The sequence below is a fragment of the Eublepharis macularius genome, chromosome 5 (assembly GCF_028583425.1).
Source record: "Eublepharis macularius isolate TG4126 chromosome 5, MPM_Emac_v1.0, whole genome shotgun sequence".
Lineage (NCBI taxonomy): Eukaryota > Metazoa > Chordata > Lepidosauria > Squamata > Eublepharidae > Eublepharis > Eublepharis macularius.
In genome coordinates this window covers 23,838,803-23,863,844 of record NC_072794.1, presented here as the reverse complement: position 1 = coordinate 23,863,844, position 25,042 = coordinate 23,838,803, and the positions used below count along the sequence as shown (strand labels likewise).

The following is a 25,042-nucleotide window of genomic DNA, read 5'->3' as shown; positions in this document are numbered from 1 at the left end:
ATCAGCAAATACTCTTCTTAACACACAATGTTGTTCTACAAGCATAAGTACCTGGTACCTTGAGGGCTCAGTTTGGCCACTACCACCACCACCCTGACCCAATCACCAGGGCCTGCCTTTTTCGAGCACCTCAGTTACTCCCTTCTACATGAGACCAGCCATATGAGCCAAAGAGCTCTGTCCCTTCAAACAACACTGTGGCGATAACAGCAACAGAAATTCTCTCACTCTGCAGTTGTTATGCAGTTCCTAAGACACATGCAAATAGGTATGAGAAGGTGAGGCGCAATGGTGGAGAGTCTACCCAAGCTTCCTTTGCTGTTCACACTTAGAAGAAGGTGGTTGGAGCTCTTTACCTGTTGATGTGGGAGTTAATGGATGGAGATCAAAGCATGTCCCCTGTGAAATATGAGATGCCAACCAGAAAGGCATACATTTCCAAATATAGCTGCTATTGGAGATGGGTTACTAGGCAGGATGGATTGTTGGTCTGGCCATTAGACAAGTTCTTAAGGCAAAGGCCACCAAATAGGTATCAAAGGTATTTAGCTGCCTTTTCGCCTCAGTTCCTCAAATGTAAAATCAAGATTCTCTTGGCCTACGTCATCTGACTGCTGTTATGGATGAATTATAAAGCCTATTGCACACCAAAAGTGCCAAAGAAGAGAAAGGGCAGCTTTGCATGAGAGGGATGAGGAACTAAAGCTGAAGCTAGACTATTCGTTTCAGACAACCTCGAGAAAAGGAGAACTTCCCAATCGTGGATTGTGCCCAGGGAACCACTGGCCAAGTCTGGCTGTTTTCTGGTTCTTCCTGGCCTTTCCCAGCCCTGCCAGCAGCAAAAGGTGATCCCATATCAAACAAAAAACTATTTTTTCTCACATGGTTCACATTAAGTTTGTTTGTTTAACTTTGTGGTACGTGGTTTTGTCAGAAGAGTTTTCTGTGAGTTTTACACAACCCTTCATTAGATTTTTTTAAGCAGAAGAGGAGGAAAAAATCCCTGTGTTTCAAAGGATGATCTATCAGGGTAGCAGATGAGAGTGGCTGCCAATGACGTGGGAAGAGAAAAAAAACAATAACTAAGCCTGGGAACCGTTTTTCATTTTGGCAGGCATTACCCTGTTGCTGTGGAATCCTGGGATTTGCTTATAATTTGGCTGTAATGAGAGGAGAGTGTCAGATACAAAAGTAGGACTGATGCTGAGAACTGAAACAAGGGCCAGTTTTACAAAACACAATGATTCAGAAAGGGAAGGGGGCAGTTTCCACAATTCTTTGCAAATGGTTCTTAGCATCAGGCATAACCATGGTTTATCTTAACTACCGTTAGTTTGTGAAAATCTGGATTCAGCACACTCAGATCCAGGTTTGCCTCAACAAGTGCTGGTTTCCTTGTCTTCACTCTAGCTAGGCATCTTTCTAACTAGGGGCTACACCACAGAACAAACTAGGGTTAAGCCTGGACATCTGTGGTTGTACATCTTGCAGAAACAGAGTTAAGACTCGCTGGTGAATACACTAACTAACGGGGGGGTCCCCGTTGGTTTGAAGGACCCCCAAATAACCACAGTGGAGTGGCCTACATTAAGACATTCATACTACCTTAGGTAGGTTCATTAAATCATGGTTTGCTGAGATGTTGGAACATGGAGCCAAACTAGACGAGATGAATTACTCGAGGCTATGCAAGTGTCTAGAATCATGTCTGTTCCTACCAGCTCGTGTGCATTTTACACCAAGTGAACACATGTCTGGTAGCCCTAGTCCGTGCATGTGTCAGGTAACTGGTGTAGTTGCAGTTGCGAGTGTCCATAGTCATCATCAGTGAGTCGCCATTGCAAACCGTCGATTTTGGGCAGCTTCTGCTTCCCTCTCCCCTCTTTTTGCCCTTAGATCCGGCTTACACCCAAACTGTTTTGCTTTGAATCTGGCATGTTTTAAATTCTCCCATTTTCTAGTTAATGCTGCTGCCTCCCTACTCCTCTTTCCTGCACCCTCCTCCCCTCTTAACTTCCTCTTCCTCTTTTCCATGCAGCGTCTTCAGTCGGGATAAGGAGGAGGTGGGAAGAAAGATCATGGCAACATAATTAAGCATCTGAACAAAACTTCAGAAACATGCCCGATACATGAACCTGAAAGTACTCATTCTCCTGTTTGTTTCCACAATACAGAGCAAATTGGGTAAAATTTAGCCATTGTTTCCAATGGGAAATGCGATTTGGAGCTTTCTGAGGGTCTGGGAGGGTATTTTAGGACCAAATTTTCTGGAGACCTACTTCTAGCTGTTCTCTAAAGAGTCCCCAAGTTTCATGAAGATTGGACTTCAGGGGGCTATTTTAAAGGCCCCGAAAGAAGGTGACCCCCAGCCAACTCCAATATCCATAATTACCTGTGGGAAAAACTAGGGGAGCTATCAAGGGGAGAATGGGGGCGGCATTTTGCAAGAAAAATCCACCAAATTTGCAGGGGAGCTAGTCCTAACTGTCCCCTAAAGACCCCCCTCCCAAGTTTCAGGGAGTTTGGACCCTGGGGACAGCATGATCTATGAGTGTACCCCAGTTGCAGTCAATGTTTCTCCACAATAGGAATGAATGGGGTGGCTGATGGCACCTTCTTTGGGGGGGGGTCCTAAAATGCCCTCCCCAAAGTCCAAAATCCACCAAATTTGCAGGGGAGCCAGTCCTAACTATCCCCTAAAGACCCCCCCCCCAAGTTTCAGGGAGATTGGACCCCAGAAAAGGCATGATCTATGGTTTCCCCAGTTGCTGTCAGTTTTTCTCCACAATAGGAAAAAATAGAGTGGCTGATGGCACCTTTTGGGGGGGGGCATAAAATGGCTCTCCAAGATCCAATCTCCCTGAAATGTGGGGGTCTTTAGAGGACAGTTAGCAGTAGGTCCCCTGAACATTTTGTAGATTTTTTTTTTGCAAAATGTCACCCCCATCCCCCTGGATAGCCCCCATAGTTTTCCCTACAGGTAATAATGGAGGTCGGAGGTGGCTGTGGACAAACAGGCAGGAAAGAGTTGATTTGGGCTGATAGTAAGAAACGCTGCCAGAGCTCCTAAAGTGGGGATTGCCACCCCCCTTTGCATAGATGCTCCCTCTTCCTAGTGGGCCAAGATGCAAGATCTCAGCGGAGGTGTGGAACCCCCATTCCAACCCCCAATAAACCCAGAGGGGTTTTTTCCCCTGATACATCCAATTGAATAAACAAGTCTCCCTCTCAGAAAAGCCACAGAGGAAAGTTTGAGCATGCGCGAAAAGAAGGGATACCATCTCTCATCTGGGAGGAATGGGGGAGAAACACATGCCAGTCTGAGCATGGGATCGAGTGCAGTGTGGCCACGGTATGCAAATGAACAGGAAAGCAATGGGGAGACACATGTAAGTGCGTTCACATGTCGTACACGTGTAATTCATCTCGTGTAGTTTGGCTCTGAGTTTTATAGTTATCCTTTATTGGCTAGGATTGCCCATATGATCGGTACACGGAATAATGGTTCTCAATGGGGCTTCATTTGCCTTCAACGAGGTCAAGAGTTGGCTGAATTCAACTGGCTGCAAAATATTGTGACATGATGTGAAAAAGAAATCCTGGATTGTCTGGGATTGCTTACAGAGGAATAGAAGACAAGAATGGTCACCAAAGAGGAAAGGGGTAGGAAAGAATGGCTTCAAACAGCTGTGAATAGCTCCAAGTAAGGCAGGATCAAGGATTTTCCCCTGGGATATTCCCAGAAAGCCCAAAAAACACTCTGTTCAGCTCTGTGGCAAACTGACACCCAGTGTGAGAGCCAGTGCGGCAAAGTGGATAGAGTGTTGGACTAGGTTCGAATCCCCACTTCTGCCATGATAAGCTTACTGGGTGACCTTGGACATGCCACATTGTCTGACCTACCTCAGAGGGTTGTTGTTGTGAGAAAATGGAGGAAAGTGATGTTCGAAGCTACTTTGAGGCCTAACTGGGGAGAAAAGAGGGATATAAAAAAATAATGCAAGTAAATAAATACATCCACTTGGGATCCTTTACACTAAACATAATATGGGTCAATCTACCGAGATGTGATAGGGAAGGCTATTTATGAAAGTTTGAACAAGATGTACTTCAAATAAAATATGCTTTTGGATCCCTATTGTTGTTAATCTTACAAGCCCAACAGACCAACTCGCTAACCTCCAAAATTCAGAGAATAAGCCGCTGGATCTCTGGCAACAGGCAATTTGCATCCCTTGTGGGGTCCAGGCCAGCAAAGGATGGGCAGTATCCTCTGCTACAGTATCCCTAAGTGTAGTGGTGTACGTTACCCCGTAGGAGTGAGTGGCAGCCATTTGCTTGCAAGGGGGAAAGTAACAAGTGCCCCATTGGCTGGGGACTAAACCTGACCCCTCCATGTGGAAAAAGCCGCTTTATCCCCCACTTTTCCTGATTGCAGATTCTTTTGTTTCAAATGGGAGCTGTTGAGCCATCCATTATCTGCACAGGCATCCTTGGGCTCCTTTTTCTTGGCCATGTGTGCTGAAGGTAATGCCTCCTCATCAAGAATGCATATCTTAAGCAGAGGCGTGGTGTAGTGGTTATACTGTGGGACTAAGGGGCTGTGGCTCAGGGGCACAGCAGCAGCTTTGCATGCAGAAAATCCCAGGTTCGATCCCCAGCATCTCTAGTAAGGATCAGGTTGGAGGTGATGTGAAAGACCTCCGCTGGACTCTTGTCTATTTTGCTACTACAGACTAACATAGCTAACTCCTCTGGATCCTGACAGATTAGGACCAGCAGGAAGTGGCATACCTGGCAGGCAGAGGGAACCGAGGATGAGGAGAAACACCAAGTGTCCAAGTTTACTATCATTATACCAAAAAGCCACAGATAGACAATCTGTGGTAGATAAGGGATGGCTGGAGACAGCACATCACACTTGCAGGGTGGCTTGGGGATTGATGGAGAAGGAATTCTTAGTAATTGCTATGAAGATTGTCCATCCCACCTAGACTACTTCTGCGTGCCACCCACCACATATACCGCCAGCTGAGAACCACTAAACTAAGGCACAACAAGTTCCAATACAACAAATTCTCAGATTGAACCTGACCTTCCGCTCTGGGCTAGTTTTCCCTTTCTCTCTCAAGCCAGGTGGCAGAGGAGGTCAGTGCCACCTCCAACTCACAGGAGAAAATAGCATCAAACAATAACAAAAAAGAAAATCTACATTGCCACCACACATCGTGTACGCACGTGGACTCACCCAGCCAGGACTGGCTGCGGCTCCACTTGGGAGCTGTTCAGATTGCCCACAATAAAGCTACAGCAGGTTGTGAGGCAGTGGCTACTCCTGCTAGAGCAGTCAAGAGGAGATGCTGGGAGGCAGATCTCCTTAGCAACAGCTTAGGCCTCCAACCCATCACAAGAGACTGGAGACCTCAAGGAGACACATGTGACCTGCCATAAATAATTACATGTGAGCTGGGAGGTAGCCAAGAAGGACATTCTTGGTCACCCACTCCAACCAAGTGCAAGTGAGCACCAAGAGGAGTCCTAAGGTCCAAGCAGACACCCCCACCCACTTGCCTCTACGTCTGTGGCTGTGGGACCCCACCACACACACACACACACACCATACAAAGCTGCACAAATCTGTACCCCTCTGGAAAAGTTTTCTTCTTAACAGATCCTAGATTACTGCTGGAACAGAGATTCTTGCCTGTGCTGTTTATTCTATAAGATTTATCCAAAGCATTTGTACCTAGGAACTGGTGAGATGCAAAAGGGGGATGTCAATAGCATAGAGAGACCTGTTAGAAAATCACCTGTATGGAGAGGCGGTCCCCCAGGAGAGATAGTCAGTGGGTCTTGGAGCTGGTCTAGGTACAATCGGCTGCTCCACTGCAGTCACATCTCCTGAGTAGGACTTGAGGAGGGATGCGTTCTTGTTGGCCAGCATGGCTCTCTCATTCCTGCGAAACTTTGCCCGCCTGTTCTGAAACCACACCTAGGAAAGGAAGATAATTCATCAGTGAGAGCAGTCACATGCTACCGCGTGCATCTGTGTGCTCCTTGAACAGTCCGTTTGTTCAAGCCCACTGCCAAAGGAATAAAGACCATTTACAGTGAATTTGGGGGACTTCTGGTTATTGGATGCTTAATCTTCTGTCAGACTTTTAAGGTATAAACATAGCATATTTAGCATATTTGCCCAAAAAAATGTGTGGCAAGAAGTTCAGGGCAGCAATACACAGGAAAATATACACAAGTAAATGAGATGTATTTGCAAATCCATGTTGTCAAGCTGGGATTGATAGCCAGGCCTCCCCTTAGAGTATGTGCACTGATAAGAAATGGATCTGTGTCCCAGGACTCCTCAGTCATTAGAGTTGTTAACTAGCTTATGTGCTTCTACATTAAGGTTGCCAGGTCCCCTTATAGTCCTGGTGGGAGGCTGGGGACCTGGCACGTACCTTCCTTGTGGCCCCAGCATGCTTCACTCACGCACGCTTTGTGCACACGGCCCCATGCCTGCGCAGTGACATCACTTCTGGGTGAGGTCATCACGCGGGTGCAGGAGCAGATGTGCACTTCGTTTGGGGCTCAAATCAGCCTGCTGCAAAGCCCATGCACACTCTCGAGGAGGCGCAATTATGTCACTCCTGGGGGTGACAGTCGCGTCACCCCCAGGAGCACTCCCAGGGGGCCTGTTCCCACGCCCTTCTCCCCTGCCGGCCAGATGAGTGGGGGGGAGGGTTGAGGGTGAAAGCGGGGTATCCCCTGCCCCCACCAGGTTTTTCTCTGCTTCACCATTCAGGCTGAAGCACCTTATTCTGGGGAGCAGCCACATGCCCTCCTGCTCTAACCATGCTCTCGTTGTCCTTTACCATTCCTCAGCAAGCACTTTCCCAAAATGCTTTCCTCCATTCTTTTTGGAAAGATCACAGTTCTAATGCATTATCACAATAGGTATTAAGGATTTTTTTATATATATAAAGCCCTGCTTTTAAAATTTTAAATGATTACATCTCAGCCTGTACATCCTGAATTTTATGGAGCTTTGACCCCTTCTCTTTAATTTTTCAAGGAGTCATATAATAATGTCTGCCTGCTAAGGGTCCACTACATACATCTGACGAAGTGGAATGTAATGTGCAAGAGCATATGGTAGAATAAAATATTGTGAGTCCTTCAGGTGCCGCAAGACAGATGGTCTCATTATGATCTATGAGAAAATGTCATAATTGGACAGACAGTTCAGCTGTCCCTAGGGTTGCCAGTTCCAAGTTGGGAAATTCCTGGAGATCTGGGGGGTGAAACCTGGAGAAACCTGGAGAACGTGGGGTTTGGGGAGGGAAAGGACCTTGGCATGGCATAATTCCACAGAATCCACCCCCCACAAAGTAGCCATTTTCTCCAGGTGAACTCTTCTCTGTGGCCTGGAGACAAGGTGTAATTCCGGGAGATCTCCAGCCACTACATGGAGTCTGGCAACCCTAGTTCTCCCTAACATGCGATTCCATTCACCTGTAAGAGTCCTCTGCCTTCCCCTCCCTCCCTGGCATGGGAATCCCATGGGGAGGGGGGGAAACAAGCTACAGCTTCAGTACAAGTCTTCTGACAGGTTGGCTTTGCTAGGATCCACCAGTTCTGCTGGGTTTTGTTAGTTCTTTCTGGGAAGCCTTGAGTCAGTGATGGTTACTCTTGTGTATTGGCTCAGGCGTCTTTGTCCTGGAGAAAGCTCGGGATTTCCCCCTCCCAATAGAATACAATGGAGAATAGCTGGGGGACTTTGCTCAGGAGACCATAGAACTGGACACCTTAGACCAATTCACTTGAAACTTGGGAGGTCTTGAGAGGGCAAACAGTCCACAAGCTCCTGCAATTTTGGTGCCATTTGCTCAAAAAACCAGCCCTCTCAGCCCCCCAGAATGATTTCTCCATTGGGAATAATGGATCCGTTAATTCCAAATATTTTCAAATGTTTTCGGAATTAACCGGGAACATAAATATTAGTATAACTCAGAAGAATCCTGGGTTGGATTGGGATCTCCAAAAACACCTGGGAAATACTTATAAAGTATATTTGGATATATTTTCGGACTGACTATACCCACCCCTATGACAAACTCATATTCTCAATCATGTATGTGGGTTTTGTTTTGCAAAGTATAGCACTTGGGAAAGCAATCTGCAATTAGGAATTAAAAGAACAGCTTCTCCCTCTAGAACAAAGCTTGTTGGTAGTGGGGCATCCATTACACTTAAATTGCAGTAAAATGGCTATTACTGGCTCAGGTCTGGTGTCCTAAAGGCAATAATAAGAAGCTCACTCCTGCTGCTCATGGAAATGATTCTCTACAGCAGGGTCCCGAATGTGGCACCCATGGATTCCATCTTGCCAGCTGACACTGTTCCTAGAGTTTTCAGAAAGTGGGCGGCACTAGGTGGGGCTTTTGCCCAGCAAGGCTTTTGATCGGCCATTGGAGTTCTGACTGGCTGTGCAGATTTTTTAAAAAGTTGCTTTGGTAGCAGCTGCCACCACTCTGTCACTGAAGGTAAGCTGAGGCAGTCACTTTGTGGCTGGGTCCGCCTCCTATGGCAGCCATTTTGTGGCTTCACACACCACACTCTGTCAGAATTCCAAAGGCGCCCACAGGCTCAAAAAAGCTGGGCACTCTTGGTCTACATACAGCTGCAGAAAGCTACGCACGTTCTTGTACAACCTCCTCTTTGTCCCTCCTTTTCAAGCCACAGTTGACAGTCTTGAGAAGCCTACGGATCTCACCTCAGCAAACGCAGCAGGCATGTTTTTCTGGGATGTCAAATAGAGAGGATACTTCTATGGGAAGCTCTGCAAAGTCTATGGCTGGACAAGATTTTTTTTGGCAGCTCTACTTGGCTTAGAATTTTGCCTATGCCATTAATTTTATTTTTAAAAGACATAAATTTTCTTCCTCTTTCCACCAAGTTCCTTCTGATTATTAAAACAGAAAATGCCTGCAGCAGCTTCTAGAATGGAATAGCTACCCCCCCACACACACACACACACACACACTGTGGAATTTCATAGGTTTGATTTAAGTCTACTATAGAAAGAGCGCAAACTGTCTAGTAAGTATGGGGACTAAGTACAGAGACTATCAGTTCCTGGGGGAAAAGAGCCTAAACCTGATCCAGGCCAAACTAAGGAAACTAACTCCAAACAGTCTCTGGATCTGAATGTTAAAGATTTCAGCACCAGAGTATCTGTCTCTGGTTTGTGTAGAAAAGTAACCAGTTATGGAATGAAGGAAGATGCTACTATGGAGACCAGAATAGGATGGCAAATGATGTTGTCGCGAGACTGAAAGGTGGACAATAGTCCAATCTAAAGGTGTAAAAGAGATCAGGTGCCTTATTTTGAGTGTGACTTTCGTTTCTCCAAAATGATGTCACAAGCCCTTAAAAGTAACATGTGCTCCTTTGTTCTGGGGGTACAGACTGAGCTCATCTTGAAGCCTGTACCTATATTTGCAAATATACTTTTTCCCCTCAGCCCTTGTCTGTCTCTTCTCTTTGCTCAGCGAATCGGAGGGGCAAAGGGGAGGCACTTTTGTGCAACAGGCTGATCTGATAGCTATGACATGCTGTTGGACTCACCTGATTAAATACTGTGATTCAGAAATACATTTATATGGACACAATTTTGGTATACTAGTTATCTATACATTCAAACTGATCCAACTCTGGGTGCTTCTAGAGCATGGTGGATAATTCACATCCCAGGAATCTTAAATGAGCGGCCCTGTACCTGGATGAATAGTAATAATATTCTGTAGTGGCAAAATAAAATAGGAGGTTGGTGGCATTTTAAAGTCTATCAAAATATAGACCAGTGTAAGTTTTCATGAGAGCATACTTCATTAGATGCACTGGAGTCTAAATCTGTTAGACCCAATTTTTTTACACAACAGAAAGGTGGAGAGGGGAACGTGAAAAAAAGAAAGTAGTTCTAAACAAAATCTCAGAACGGATGTGAAACATGCTCAACTGGTTGATAGTCAATATGCCAATCTAGTGCAGAATGAAGTGAGATAAGCAGATACAAAGTAATTTAACAGCGCTATAGCTGAAGTAATTCATTCTGCGGTAGATTTCCTCTACAAGACAGACTTAGATTGTGCCCTCTTAAGAGTTGTTAGTTAGGAAACTCATAGCTAACTTCTCCATTGGTTGGACCCAGGTTTGCAACATTTATTCAGCCAGCTTCATGTTGAAGCTGTTCATGTTTTGCCTAGCAAAATCGCACATACTGAGGGGTCCTTCTGAAAAAAAGCCAAAAAGGAATTTTGGAGCACTTCAAACAATAACAGGGGTTTTTTAAAATTCTTCTTCTTAATTACCGTTTTCATGACCAAAGTCATAAACAGTTTTCATAAACAGAAGCTTTTCATAGATTCGGAGTCCACTTTATCAGGTGCATAAAATATACAGTAGGACAGACTATTGCGAAATGAAGATTTTAGGATTACCAACCTCCAGGTGGTTCTGGAGTTCTCCCAAAATTGCAATTGAGCTCCAGACTGTGTATGTGTGGTGCCCTCAAGTCACAGCTGACTTATGGTGGCCCCAGGTAGGGTTTTCATAGCAAACCAAGGTGGTTTGTCATTGCCTGCCCCTGCAACCCTGGTCTTCTTGACAGTCTCCCATCCAATTACTAGCCTGCTTAGTTTCTGAGATCTGACAAGATCAGGCTCACTTGGGCTATCCAAGTCAGGGTGATCTCCAAACCACAGAGATTAGTTCCCCTGGAGGAAATGGCAGCTTTGGAGAGGAAGACTATGACATCACATCCCTGCTGAGCTCCTCCCTGCCCCCAAACTTTACCCTCCCCAGGAATGTCCCAGGTTGGAGTTGGCAACCATAGCAGACTGTGATTTTTAAATGAGAAACTCATACAGCACAGAATCCCACACTTACTCAGGGTGATCTGGTTTCTCTTTTGATTGGATCTTGTTTACAACTGCCTCTCTTTGTAATATTCCCCCAACGCACGCACTTTTATTGAGTATTAACCAATGTAATGGATGTATACGATTCGACACCTGAGGAAGTGAGCTCTGACTCGTGAAAAGCTCATGCTAAAATGAATGTGGTTAGTCCTTAAGGCCCTACTGACTCATGAGTTTGATACAACAGACTAGCACAGTTACTCTGGAACTAGACAGGTACAGAAGCCAATCACTGTGGCTACGGTAGGTGATAACAAGTAAATTTAGATGGGTAGCTATGTTGTAGCAATATAAAATAAAACTCCAGCAGCATTTTAAGAGACTAACCACATTTTATTCCAGCACACTTTCCCCATGAAAGCGTACACTGGAATAAAATTTAGCGGAGTGCTTCCCCGGGCGCAAAGACCTCCTGCAGCGGAACGTGACTTTCACAACAACCTGAAATACCCCCTAAAATACCCTCTGCTCCTGGTACCCTAGCTAGTCTCTAAACTGCCACTTGGGCTCAAGTAAAGGAAGTTATGTTTAAGCAATTTAACACCTGCAATGGTTAAGGAAGGTATCTGCTCTATGATTTACCCATGCACACATCAAGTTTCTAGTGCTCCGGGTTGCACAAACAGGACTGAAATTATAGAATCATGAAACGTCTAGGCACAGGTTGCCAACTTCCAGGTGGTGACTGGAAATCTCATAGAATTACAACTGGTCTCCAGGCCACAAAGATCAGTTCCCCTGGAGAAAATAGCTATTTTGGAAAGTGGACTGTAGGGCATTATACCTTGCTGAGGACTCTTAACAAGCTCAAAGTCATGCTGGGAAAATCCCATAGTCAGAAAAACTCGGGGAGAAAGGAGTTCTAGATGAGTGAGTTTCTTAAAAATAAGATACTGAAGGCACAATCACAAACTATTTTAATGAGAAAGAAAAATGGGAGGGACCTAAAGAAGCCAAAGTGGCTCCATAAACAGCTTTCTAAAGATCTGAAAATTTAAAAAAATACATTTAAGAAATGGAAGGAGGGCTGTATAACTAAAGATAAATAAAAACAACCAGGGCTTTTTTTCTGGGAAAAGAGGTGGTGGAACTCAGTGGGTTGCCCTCGGAGAAAATGGTCACATGGCTGGTGGCCCCGCCCCCTGATCTCCAGACAGAGGGGAGTTGAGATTGCCCTCCCGCCACAGCATGGAGGGCAATCTAAACTCCCCTCTATCTGGAGATGAGGGGGTGGGGCCACCAGCCATGTGACCATTTTCAAGAGGTTCCGGAACTCCGTTCCACCACGTTCCAGCTGTAAAAAAGCCCTGTAAACAATGAATCCTGCTGTTCTACTACAGATCAACACGGCTACCTATCTGAGAATAAACCATGTAAACAAATTTCTTCAAAATAAGAAAACCTACATAAATATTAATATGTAATTTATATTAAGCAGATGGTTTGAATCTTTGTGATATGGACTTCAGGTGTTTGGGGTGCCCATAGACATATACTGTTTTATTCAATCCTAGGCCTACGAGGGGTGGCTCGTTACCTGAACCCTGGCTTCAGTAAGATTGACCCTGCGTGCGAGGTCTTCTCGTACAAAGGCATCCGGGTAGTGCGTCCTCTCAAAGACTCTCTCAAGTGCCTGCAGCTGGCTGCTGTTGAAGGTGGTTCGGTTCCTTCTCTGTTTTCTCTTCTTTTTCTCTTCTGAATTCAACTGGTCACCTGGCACAGGAAAGAACAGAGAATGTGGATATATTGCACAGATACATTGGATGTATCCACCATGGCTGTAAACAGATTTGGGGGAGTAATTTATTATTTTATGGTCCAATAGCATCATAAAGACCCACAAGATTTGGGGGAGGAATTCTAGCTTTAATCAGTAAGCAAAAATCTTCATAAAATTCTTTCTGGAAGACTGAAGGGAATGCAGGATAGACTTGTTCATTAAATTGTAATTTTTCATTCAGAGTTAGAGGGAAAGACTTTCTCCAGCATGCCAAAGTGTTCAAGCATGTCAAGAGTTGTCACTGAACTTCAAATCCCTGCTTGGGATTCTGGGATTGGAACAGAGCCCAGAATAAAAGAAATCAGTGCTGTATTGTTCATTAGTAAGGAACAGAGAAGAGAGAGTTCCTATACGGGTGCTTTACAGTACAGTAGAAGCGGCAGAACCCACACCCCATCAGCAAAGAAGACTGTGAGCAAAACACAGAGGAGAGAGAAACACATGTTGAGAGAAACACTCCCTAGGACCTGGTGGTCCCTGGCCCGAGGGAGGCTTGGCTGGCCTCTACCAGGGCCAGGGCCTTTTCGGTCCTGGCCCCAACCTGGTAGAACTCTCTGTCTGAGGACACTCGGGCCCACCAGGATTTTGTATCATTTAGGCAGGCCTGTAAGACAGAGGCATATGGTGGAAGCTAATTTTAGCCCATCATTGCCGAGCCTTCCACTGGTCTCCCTCTACAAGGGGTATGGAGAGTCCACTCCCACTGGTTGCCCCGAAAGGGGTACAGTATTTTATCTGTTTTTATGATTGATTTTAAGTTGTATTTTAATCAATGTTGTACCCCGCCCTAAGCCCGCTTATGGGGAGGGTGGTTTAAAAATAAATACATAAATACATAAATACATAAATACATAAATACATAAATACATAAATAAATACATAAATAAATAAATGTTAAGAATGCACCCACAGCAGAAACTTAAAAGAGAGTGTGATGTTATATGTTGCAACAGGGGGGCTATGATGGGGCATGGTTTTCATCCTGGAGATCTAAAGCAAGAGAGATGGGCAAAATCAGACGACTTAGTTCAAACTGAGAGTCACGTGTCCAAGACCAGGAGTCCAAAAGTTAGGGTTGCCAGATGGCATATTATAAAATATCTGACCCATCGAGTTCTTCATGCATGCACATGGGCACTCTGGGCCCACAGCTATGATGTCACTTCCGGAAGTGACATCATTGCCAGCCACTCCCATGGTGCTCAGGAGGCCAGGCAGGCAGGTTGGCCAGCCAGCCCGCCAGCCACTCCCCCATGGAGGAGGTGGAGGCCATACAGGAAGTCCTCCCCAGTATTTTAACCCTGCTTCCCCCAGACAGTTGAAGAAAAAACCAAACAGACCAGAAGAAAACCAGACACCTGGCAACCCTACCCAGAGTTGGCAACCCTCAAGGCTGCTTTACGCTGAAACTAAAGGCCTACAGCACAAGGCTGCGCTATTTTGTTCATACCTAATGCAAGGTTTACCTTTCCTCACACCAGCAGATCCCAATTAGGCACACTTATTTTCTCTCCTAATTTTTCTGCCTTCTCAGAGTTCCCCTTTTCTCTCCATTCCTCTAGGCCACCTAAGAAACAGGCTTTTGAGACCCTGCTAAGGAATTAGCTGCTGGGTGCTATTTGAAGTATTAAAACTAGGAATGGGAATATGGCTGCCAACTGCTGGCTGGGCAATTCCTGGAACTTTGGGGGTGGCGCATGTGGAGAGGGAAATTTAGGGAGGGATTTCACCTAGAACCTATAGTACACCTAAGGCTTGGCAACTTTTGGTTGGGAAATTCATGGAGCTTTTGGTGGAACTTGGAGAGGGCAGTGTTTTGGGAGAGGAGTATTTGTGGAATATAATACCATAGAGTCCATCCTCCAAAGGAGGCATTTCCTCCAGGGGAACTGATCTCTGGAGATCAGTTAGAATTTCAGGAGAATTCTGTGGCCCACTTGGAAGTTGGCAGTCCTGGATGGGGAAAGCTTATACATTCTGTCCCCTCCGGAACAGATTCTTCCTCCCCCAAAATGTGGTGCCAGAGGAAGGCTGGAATTCTAAACCCGATCACAGCAAATACTGTTTCCTTTCTTGTGGTGGTAGTAGAAGGTATCTTCAAGTAATAGCTGACTTACAGTGACCCCTACTGAGGTTTTAAAGGCAAAAGACTAACAGGTGTGGTTCGCCACTGCCTGGCTCTGCAATCTCATTCTTCATTGGAGGTCTCCCATCCAATTACTAACCATGGCTAACGCTCCGTAGCTTCCAAGATCTAATGAGAACAGGCTTGCCTGTGCTATCCAGGTCAATGTGTTTCTTTCCTAATACATGTTATTAAGCAAGAGCCTTTGCTTCCCTATCTATTTGTTTCTTAAAAGATTTCTGTCCCATTTTTGAACCAACATTTGATCCTAAAGGGCATTACAAGACTACTTAAAATGGCAATTCATTTCTTGATTTATTAAGTGAAGTTTTTTTTCTTCCAAGGAACTCGGCATGGCATATATATTCACTTCTCCCCTCTTTCATTGTATTAGCACAACGACCTTGCGAGGCAGGTTTTGCTGAGATAGAATGGCTGGCCCAAGCAGGGCCGGTGCCAGAATTTCTGGCTCCTGAGTCCAGGGGCAGCTTCAGGGCTGTTGCCACCCCCGTGCCCACCCCCAACGCGACGGCATCCTGGGAGAGAGCAACAGCAGCCCACCCCGGAATGGTCTTTGGGCGCCCTCGCGTTCAGCAGGCTTGTGCCTGGAAGAAGGATTTGAGTCTTCAGCAGCTCATTCAAAGCGCACACCCTGAGGCGCAGCTGTTTCTCTAGGTCCTTCCCGCTTTCTCCTTCCCCTTCCCCTTTGCTTTCTTCTGTCACTATTCCGTCCCATCCCCCTCCCAGTCCCCCAAAAGAAACTTATCACTTTTCCTCTGCTCCTTTCCAGTTTTTGAGGCAACAGGCAGGAGATAGGGGTGAATGCTTGGTGTGCATGCATCCTCCCAGCCCTCCCACTCAGTTGCTCCACAGCACGCGCCCCCACACCCCCTCCAGCACCTCTGTGCTGGAGGCGATTGCTGGACCTGCCTCGATTGACACGCCGGCCCTGGGCCCAAGGTCACCCAGTATGTTTCTGGTAGCAGAGCTGGAGGAATAAACCTGTCCCGCATGTTCAGAGTTGCATGCCATCAAGTTTATGTCAGCAACAGGATTGCAAGAACCAGCAACTAGCTGTAGGCTTTCCACCAGTGAAGAGACCTATATCTAACTTACAGGAAGAAAAAATGCATAGCAAGGGGCCATCAGGGGAGGGGGGGGGTGACCAAAAGAAACACTCAATAAGTTCTAGATTGTAGAAAATATACATTAGTGCTGCTCCCCCTAGAGCTAGAGTGGACCAAGCATACACTGCAGCAGTTTTTTACATTGATCAAACAGGCATTCCAACCGTTTCATGGTGAGCAGGTTTTTGGACCTGTTTTTCCTGGTTCTAGACCCCCAGGGGGAAAAAAACCTTTCGAGAAACATGGCAAAGTAAAATCTCAATGAATGGGTGGGTCCATCGCGGAGGAGGCAGTCATTCAGATACTCTGATCCCAGGTTGTTTAGGGTTTTGTGGGTCTAAACCAGCATTTTGAGTTGCCCTTGTAAACAAACCACTTTGCGGATTGTTAAGTGCTGGAGAGATGCAATCAGTTCTGTAGGTGCTGTATTCTGAACCAACTGCAATTTCTAAATGCTTTCCGTAGGCAGGGCTCATATAACACATTGCCGTAATCTAACCTGGATGTCTCCCAAGGCATGAATAATTGTGTCAAGATCCTGTTTCCCCGGGAAGGGCCACAGCTGGTGCACCAGTTGGTGAAAGGTGCTTTGAGCCTCAGATGACACTTCGGCATCCACCCACAAGCCTAAATCTTAGCTCCACCTAGATCCTTTCTGGCAAACAAAATCCAGTCTAGCATACATCAAATATCAGCAGCATCCTGATCAGCTGAACTGCCTACAAATCCATCTTGTCCGGTGTAAGCTTGATTTTTTTTTAGTCCACATCCAGCCCACTGCCGACACCAAACACCTGCAAAACACTTTTCATGTCAGGAGGAAGTCCTCAGATGGAAACGTAGTTTAATGTCACCCACTTACTATTGACACTTAATCTGGGAATATCATATATAAATCTGGAGAAAAATAGAATAAAGGAAAAGGTGATATCCTGCAGCATCCCATTTTATAAATGCCATGGGCCTGAGCAATAATATCCCAGCACCAAGCACATTCTGGAATCAACTTATCAGACAGGAAAATCAATTTACCAGAGTGCAGGGCCTCTAACCCCCATCCTATATAGCAATCAAATAATACGGATGAAGCATACAACAGTAGTCCCCATTGTCATTGGGGCACTGGGAATTATTTCGAAAAAATTTGCAACTTCTATGGAAAAACTGCCGCTTTCTGATATAACACCTACAGAACAGCAAAAGATGGCATTACTCGGAACAGCATACATATTACACCAATACCTGACTAATACTTAGGTCTCTGGTGGAAGCTTGTATCAGGTCAGCAAGGCCAATCAATGATAACATGTGATCTTTATTTATTATTGATTGTGTTGCGTGAAATTTGAATAATAATAATAATAATAATAATAATAACTGTATACCATTCTTCTAGACAGATTAGTGTCTCACAGTGGTGAATGATGTCAGTGTTATTATTATCTCCACAATACAGCTGGGAAGCTGGGGCTGAGAGGAGTGGCTTACCCAAGGGCACCTGCTGAGCTCATGGCAATAGTGGTATTCGAACCAGCAGATTGCTCGTTTGCAGCCCAACCATAGTCCTACTCCAAATCCAGAAGGATATCTTTGTCAATGGTATCAAAAGCTAGTGGGTTGTGGTCCCCCTGTCTCTCTCCCATTGCAGCTCATCCACCAGAGTTGCCAGGGAAGTTTCATTCACAAAACAGGGTTGGGAATAGGATCCAAATTGAATTGATCCTACACAATCCGTTTCATCCAGACATTGAGTTGAGCTATCACTACCAGCATCAGCACTTTGCCCAAAAGGAAACGTGCGATTGGTTAATAAGAAAAATAGTCAGGGCAGAGAGAAGATTTCTCCAGGAAAGCTTCATCATTTTCTTCTTCAAGATGTCTGATCCTGTTCCCTTTTTCAGTGATGCGATGACTACCTCTTGGTCTCAACTAGTCATCGGCACTCAGATTTAATAAACCAAAATGGGCAAGAGCTGAGCATACAGATGTTGGGCTATTCTCCAAGAATGTCAATATCTACTGCTCACACCAACTCAAAGTGATCCAAGCGAAAGGGACTAGAAAAGAATACTGGAATATCCTAGACCAGTACTGCAAACAATGTTTAATGCAGATAGGAATGGATGCAAGTAGTTTTTTCCACCGAATGCTTTGCAAATAAGTCATAGCAACCTGCCAAGGGTTGAAATAAATATTTGGGGGGGATGTTAACAGTCTGTAACAGCTCTGCTGGATGACTCTGCATTGAAGTAGTGGTGTGTCGTAAGAAGCGATATTTCTTCATCACGGTCATGGAGACGATGTGCTCTGTCATGTTGCAGGCTGCATCCAGCCGAGTCACCAAGTTTTCCTCCACTTCCACCCTGGCCATTATTTTTGCTAATTTGCTATTCCAGCTGAGATCCAGCAGGACACGACACTTGGAAATGGAAGCACAATCATATTAACAGAAAACTCCCTGAGGGACTTCCATTAAATTTCAGAGGTGGGTCAGCAGAGTTTAGGAGGAGTCCCTGGAGGTTTACAGCTTACCAAGTTGTGATCTGACCGTGGCAAGAGAACCACCTCTCCCACCCATGTCACCCCCATGTAATCAGTAGAGAACTTCAAACCATGAGCTTGGCCTGCCGTAGGAACTAACACTTCCAGGGATAACCCCATGGTTGTCACAGCAGTTTTGAAGTCTTGCAGTGAGAGGCAAGATGATGGGTACTACTGATATCCCCAATATTACAAGGCTCAGTAACAAATTCAGGACTGTTTCTGTTCATTCACCCAGGAAGACTGTTAGATAGCATGGCGTGAAGTACTCTAACAAAATCCCCAAGCTTTCTCAAGCACCCAGTACAGACCCTTAGAATCTCAGTTCCTGCCATATAGAAAACATGACAAAACAATCATTCATTGGTTGTTGTGGATTTTCCGGGCTGTATAGCTGTGGTCTTGGCAGTTCCTGACGTTTCGCCAGCAGCTGTGGCTGGTATCTTCAGAGGTGTAGCACCAAAAGACAGAGATCTCTCAGAGCTGGCGAAACATCAGGAACTACCATGCCAAGACCCGGAAAATCCACAACAACCATTGTTCTCTGGCCGTGAAAGCCTTCGACAATATATCAATCATTCATTATTACAGTCCTAGACCAGCATAACACAAAACCAGAAATTACACTTCCCCGGGATTCAATTAAAATACAATACCAAAACACATTAAAAACTAAGAAAAATTATTTACCCATAAATAATTTTAAACAGGTAAATATAATAGTTATACGGAAATTATCTTATAAAATTATGCCAACTAATTTATATCCCCAGTTAAGAGCAGCTACTACTAACATTGCTACTATTCCTTATTATCTACAATATTCTGTTGGGCTTTACAAAGGGCGGCACAAAATTTTGCAGTAGATGCTGTGACCTGCACATTTTCTCCCGTGAGCAACATTCTAACACATGCTTGATCTGTGCAGCATGGAAATCTGTCTCGTAAGGGAGATATGTATTTAAACGGATCATCCAATGGAGAGGGCAGTGAAGTATGACATGTCCTGTTGTTTCTACCTCTCCACTTTCCCGTGGGCAAAGTCTCACTACCCAAGGGATCTTTTTAGACGTGACAAAGATATGGAACACATACCATAGATACTCCTCCTTGCTTACCATCAAGTCTGGGTGAAGGCTAGGAGTGGCATTCCCCTGCCTGAGGCAAAAGATCTCCTGCTCCCCCCTCCCCTCCTGCCCCTGCTTACCAGGCTGGCAGGGGGCGCACTTCCCAGGACACCCCCCTGGATGGCACAGTGCACCCCCGGGTGGCACAGCGCGCTCCCGTGCCCACAGCGGCCTGTTTCAGGATGAACCACACCCCTCAGCAGGCCCAATTCAGGCTGAATCGCACCCAGAATCAGCCACCTAGTGAGTGCAGGAGTGCTCCCAGGCTGCCCTTTGACTCGCACGATGACATCATTTCCAGGAAATAATGTCATCGCACAAGCCCGGGAGCACGAACAACAACACAAGAACACGGCAAGGTAACTGCCAGGCTCCTGATCTCCCATCGGGGGACCTGGCCACCCTAGTGAACGCTGCCAGATAACACAGGAGACAAGATGAATCCCATCTGCCATGCCAAATCTCCTCATCCAGGATTAAATTCCAGAAGGCTGCTGTGGTTAACTACCTCAAAGAAAGACAGAAAGTTCAAGAGAAGGGAGGTATAGAACTCTTCTTCCTCCTACATGGCCTCTCTGCCATCTACCTCTAAATCTTTCCCTATTCATCGTATAATTGGGTGCCCAGCCCATCTCCAGATTTCACAACACCTCCCGGGAACATCTGGGCAAGCTCCTATGAATTCTTTATCGCACCCCAACTGGAACAGAGCCTCTTGCTTTTTGCTTTATGGCTATTGGAGCCTATTCAGTAAAACTGAGCTTGTCTTTTGTTCAGTTTTCTTCCTCAGAATTCTTCCCAAAGAAAAGATATCTGAGAGACGAAAAAACCAATTTAAAAATATACAGAATGTCTGCTTTGGAAAGGTGACTGAAATTCTTCGGCTATTGGGGTATATTTAACAAGTTTTGTAAAAAAAAAAAATCAGGCTTTGAGGAAGGGGAATTGTGTTTTTTAAAAGCACACATTCCTGAACTGATCAAAGCTATATACAATTGCGGGGAAGGCGGGGAGACCATGGAAGAGCATGAGAGAAAGTTTATTGGCAGCGCCGTTGAAAGTGAAGAGCTCCCATCTTTTGGTAAATGAGACAATTGCCATTGGCATTGGGCCTTCAGGAGACTGAAGACTTTGCATATGCAGAGATATTTATATAAGGAAAGTCCGCTCCAGGTTTCAACTCAGGAAGGCAAATTCTGCAAAGACTCCAGAAGCAGAATTGTCACAGAGAGAAAGGAATTCAAGCAGAAACCCAGACAGGCTGATGGAAACTAATGCTCATGTTTCTTTTAATTCCATAGCACAAATGGAAATGTACAATGTCAGTTAATGTTATTCTGCTCTGTACCATGGTTTGGGGAAATCGCTGGACATAAACAGTGCAATCTTGTGCAAACTTACTCCTAGAGTTGCCAGTCCCCCTTGCCTTGAAAGCAGGGGACTGGTGGTCACTACATTGATAGGGTCCCCTGATCCAGCCTTCTCACTCTCCAGAGACCCCAATGGTGTCATGAGGTCTCAATGGGGACGTAGTATTTTTGTTGTATTTGGGGCTGATTTGGCCCTGCTGAGATCCTGTAGCTGCTGGTTTTCAACTGGAAGTGCATCACTGGCACTGTTGCGCATCATTTCACCACACGCTCCAGTGGCTCCTGGCCTGCCTCTCCCCTCCTTCCCCCCTGCCAGCCAGGTAAGTGGGACTGGGAGGAAGGTGGGGTATCACTCACCCCATGGGGGGGCTGACATCTCTAGTTCAGTTGCCAACTCCAAATTGGGAAATTCATAGAGATTTAGGGGTGGAGCTTGGGAGAGTTGATGAGGGCAGGCCCTCAGCAGGGTATAATGCCATAAAGTCTGTTATGTATTGGGCTAGCTTCAGGTCAAGCTAGGCTCCTCAGGTCTGAAATCCTATTGGGTAGTAAATTAGCAGCAGCCAATCGATTCTCTGGGATACGGGCCAATTGCTGTTTGGTAAAGAAGTTGCGTTTTATTCAGGGCATGCAAATGAAGGATCCTAGTTGCATGTGTTCCTATTGGTGGGTCACTGAAAAGGGGCATAGTTTGAGTGTACATATCTGGCTCTTTCGGGAGCGTGACAATCTTTTGTGCCTGCAATAAAGATGTTCTGATGAGCTGAAATCACTGTCTGGCTGAAATCACTATGGGCCGAAATCACAAACTTAATAAAGTCCACCCTCCAAAGCAGCCATTTTCTCCAGGGGAACTAATCTCTATAGTCTGGGGATCACGTGTAATTCCTGGAAATCACTAGGCCGGAGATTGGCAATCCTAGGCACCAGTGACATTTTTTTTTCAGTACCTTTGGAGCTGTGAAGAGACGAAGCTGTCAGAACATAGTTTCTCTGCTACAAAGAACTAAGTACGTGTCCAGTTTTTATGGGAAGACTGATAGCTGCCGTTCTTCTTTGAAGAGAAGCAGAGTCCATTGATTCTGTCAGATTACAAGCTCGTTAGAATGACGTCCAGTTGTGTGGCACGGTCACCACTCCCCTCAAATGGATGTAATTCAGATCATTTGCAATGTGGTAAGCGTGGTCAAACCAGTACGGTGGTGTCAGAAGCCAATTTCACATCTGTGAGAGCGGCAGAGCGCAGAAATTCTTGACAGCCGCAATGTTTTCGGGAAAAAAAATGGATACATTGCTGACTTGGAGGCTAGGGAAAGACTGTCCAAAGGAACCCAGGGACATAACAATAATACTTTAAACAAATTATACAGCTCTTGAAACTGTTTGGTTTTTAATTATTTAATAAACATCTTACATCTGTCCTTTCTAGAATCGTTTGAAATTCTGGGACCTATCAACACTGGTGAGTGAGCTCATATGCTTCAAAATCATTTGGGTATCTTTGTTTTCCTTCCTGGTTGAAATTTCTCATGTAGATACTCTCTTTGGGAAGGAGGCAGTTCCAAGAGGGGAAAAACTTATTGAGAACGTAAAACGCTGGTCACATTATGCTTGCAGATGTTTTGTTTTCACTGTGCATCTGATATCGGCTATAATCCCTTCACGCCTCTTGAGGGTAAGCCCATACAAATCAAAAAGGTCCATCAGAACTGTGGCTTTTTAAAACGGATGTTTCAAAGGGTTTAAAACACTCATGTCCTCAGCACCTCCCTAAAGCCAATAGCGCACTGATAGAATTTTCAATTTCAATGACACGAAAGGAGGAGGGAGGGTGTTGGAAAGAAGTTAAGGGAGAGCTATTGTTAAAGAGGAAATTCTCTGATCAGATGGAAAACGGCTTGTGAAAACAGGATAAATCCAGAATATGGTTAGGAATGTTAAAAAAAAAAACTTCTGGCTGCACGTTAACAAAGTCTACTTGTCTTGCTGAGGCTTACAGAATAATCAGTTCGATTTTCTAGTATAGTTGGCCCTGGAAACAGTTTTCGCATCATAGCAGCATGGTGAAGGTCCACAGGTTGCCTTAAAGTATTATAAAGGGGCAGAGGGTTAAGAAGGGACACTATGCCACAGAAGGTGAAATATATGGGGTCCGACCTGAGTTTGATCCTGGTGGAAGCCAGGTTCAAGTGGCCGGCTCAAGGTTGACCCAGCCTTCCATACTTCCGAGGTCAGTAAAATGAGTACCCAGTTTCCTGGGGGTAAAGTGTAGCTGACTCAGAGCCGTGAACAAAGTCAGTGTTGTTATTATCCCCACAATACAGCTGGGGAGCTGCAGCAGAAAGGAGTGGCTTATCCAAGGCCAGTTGCTGAACTCACAGCAGTAGCGGGATTTGAACCAGCAGAGTGTTGATTTGCAGCCCAACCACTTAACCACTATGCTACAGCAGCATATATCAAGACTGAGTAACACTGAAAACTTCTCTATTAAAGTGGGAGTTACCAAGAAAATATTCTTATAGGACTATGCTTGCTGTATGAAGAGTCACTGAAACAGATGACCCATAGCTGGAATATTTGGTATTGCAAACAATAATTGTTGTTGCCTTGGCTAAAACACAAAATTATGGAAACATTACATTTTTTTGTCTAGTAAGTTTTGAATAAATAAAAGTGAATATACTTTATTCAGCAATTAGCAGCAACCCATGAACTCACTGCTAAGGTTCAAAGTTGAGTGAATTTCTAGAACAAATTGTATATATGTGACCAGGAACATCAATGGCGACCTTAGAAAAACTAGTTTGGAGGAACAAGGATGTGGCAGAGACTATTATATCGGATTTTCCTATATGTATTAAATAATACTGTCTAGAATTGAGAAGTTTTTGTTATTTATTTATTTTTATTTTTGTTCATTTATACCCTGCCTTTCTCCCCAATATTTACTGACTTCACTTATATCCCAATTTTGCCCCCAGTGGGGACCCAAAGCAGCTTACATCCTTCTCCTCGCCTCCATTCTATTCTCACAACAACCCTGTGAGGTAGGTTAGGCTGAGAGTGTGTGACTGGCCCAAGGTCTCCCAGCAAGCTTCCATGGTAGCGTGGGAATTCAAACCTAGGTGTCTTAGATCCTAGTGTAGATCGCACTACACCACTTGGCTCTCTGATTAATATTGATAATAATTTATTTCCCTTCTTAATAAAAGTGTTGTGAGAAACAGTGGATTAGTCTAGCCTACACAGTACAAAGTCATCACAGAGAATTTTTCACATGATTTATTTGTTCATTTAGAATGTTCATCACATGCATTTGGTTTATTTAGTCCATAGCTTACCACTTCAAGAATTCCATGATGAGTCCACATAATCTTTTTGAACCGTGGAAATAAAAAAGTGTGTGTTAAACTTCTGGAAATGGGGCTTTTAGTATCTGTTGACCATACAGTTGGGATTCCAAACCAGCTGAAATAACGGAGACTATCTACCGATCTCTGTGTACATCATGTTCCTTCAATACAACGGCTTCTACAACTTCCTTTAGATAGTTAGCAGTAACTCATGAGATACCTTAAATTGGGTACCATGTAAGATTCACTCACAGGTAGGGTTGTCAGGTGGGACCTGGATCTCCCAGAATTACAACTGATCTCCAGATGAGAGAGATCAGTTCCCCTAGAGAAAATGGCTGCTTTGGAGCGTATGCTCAATGACATTATACTCCCTTCTCCTTCCCATACTCTGCCCTCCACAGGCTCCACCCCCCCCCCAATTCTCCAGGAATTTCCCAGCTCAGAATTGGCAACCCTATTCATACCCCATAGAACGAAATGTAAATTTCTTCCCACAAGCACATTTCCTCCAGGACATATATTTTTGTTGCAATTTTCCAAGCATGAGCATCATAATTCCTTGTTCAATCATTGTAAAATATGCAAGATAAAAGATGTAGGAAGAATGTCAATGGCACATATTATTTTTGCAATATGC

At 44.9% G+C, this 25,042-nt stretch overlaps 1 protein-coding gene across 3 annotated transcripts in view; it reads right to left on the bottom strand.

The window, feature by feature from the left end:
* The window catches only part of PRRX1 (paired related homeobox 1), an 80,102-nt gene that overhangs the window by 7,929 nt on the left and 47,131 nt on the right, over positions 1-25,042 (bottom strand). For 2 of the 3 annotated variants that reach the window (XM_054981438.1, XM_054981439.1), the window contains exons 2-3: positions 12,517-12,692; positions 5,811-5,992 (exon numbers count right to left, since the gene is read on the bottom strand). In XM_054981438.1, coding sequence (XP_054837413.1) covers positions 5,811-5,992; positions 12,517-12,692 — 358 coding nt within the window. Of the gene's footprint in view, positions 1-3,903; positions 3,964-5,810; positions 5,993-12,516; positions 12,693-25,042 lie in introns of all 3 variants that reach the window. The other variant, XM_054981437.1, reaches the window with a different exon arrangement.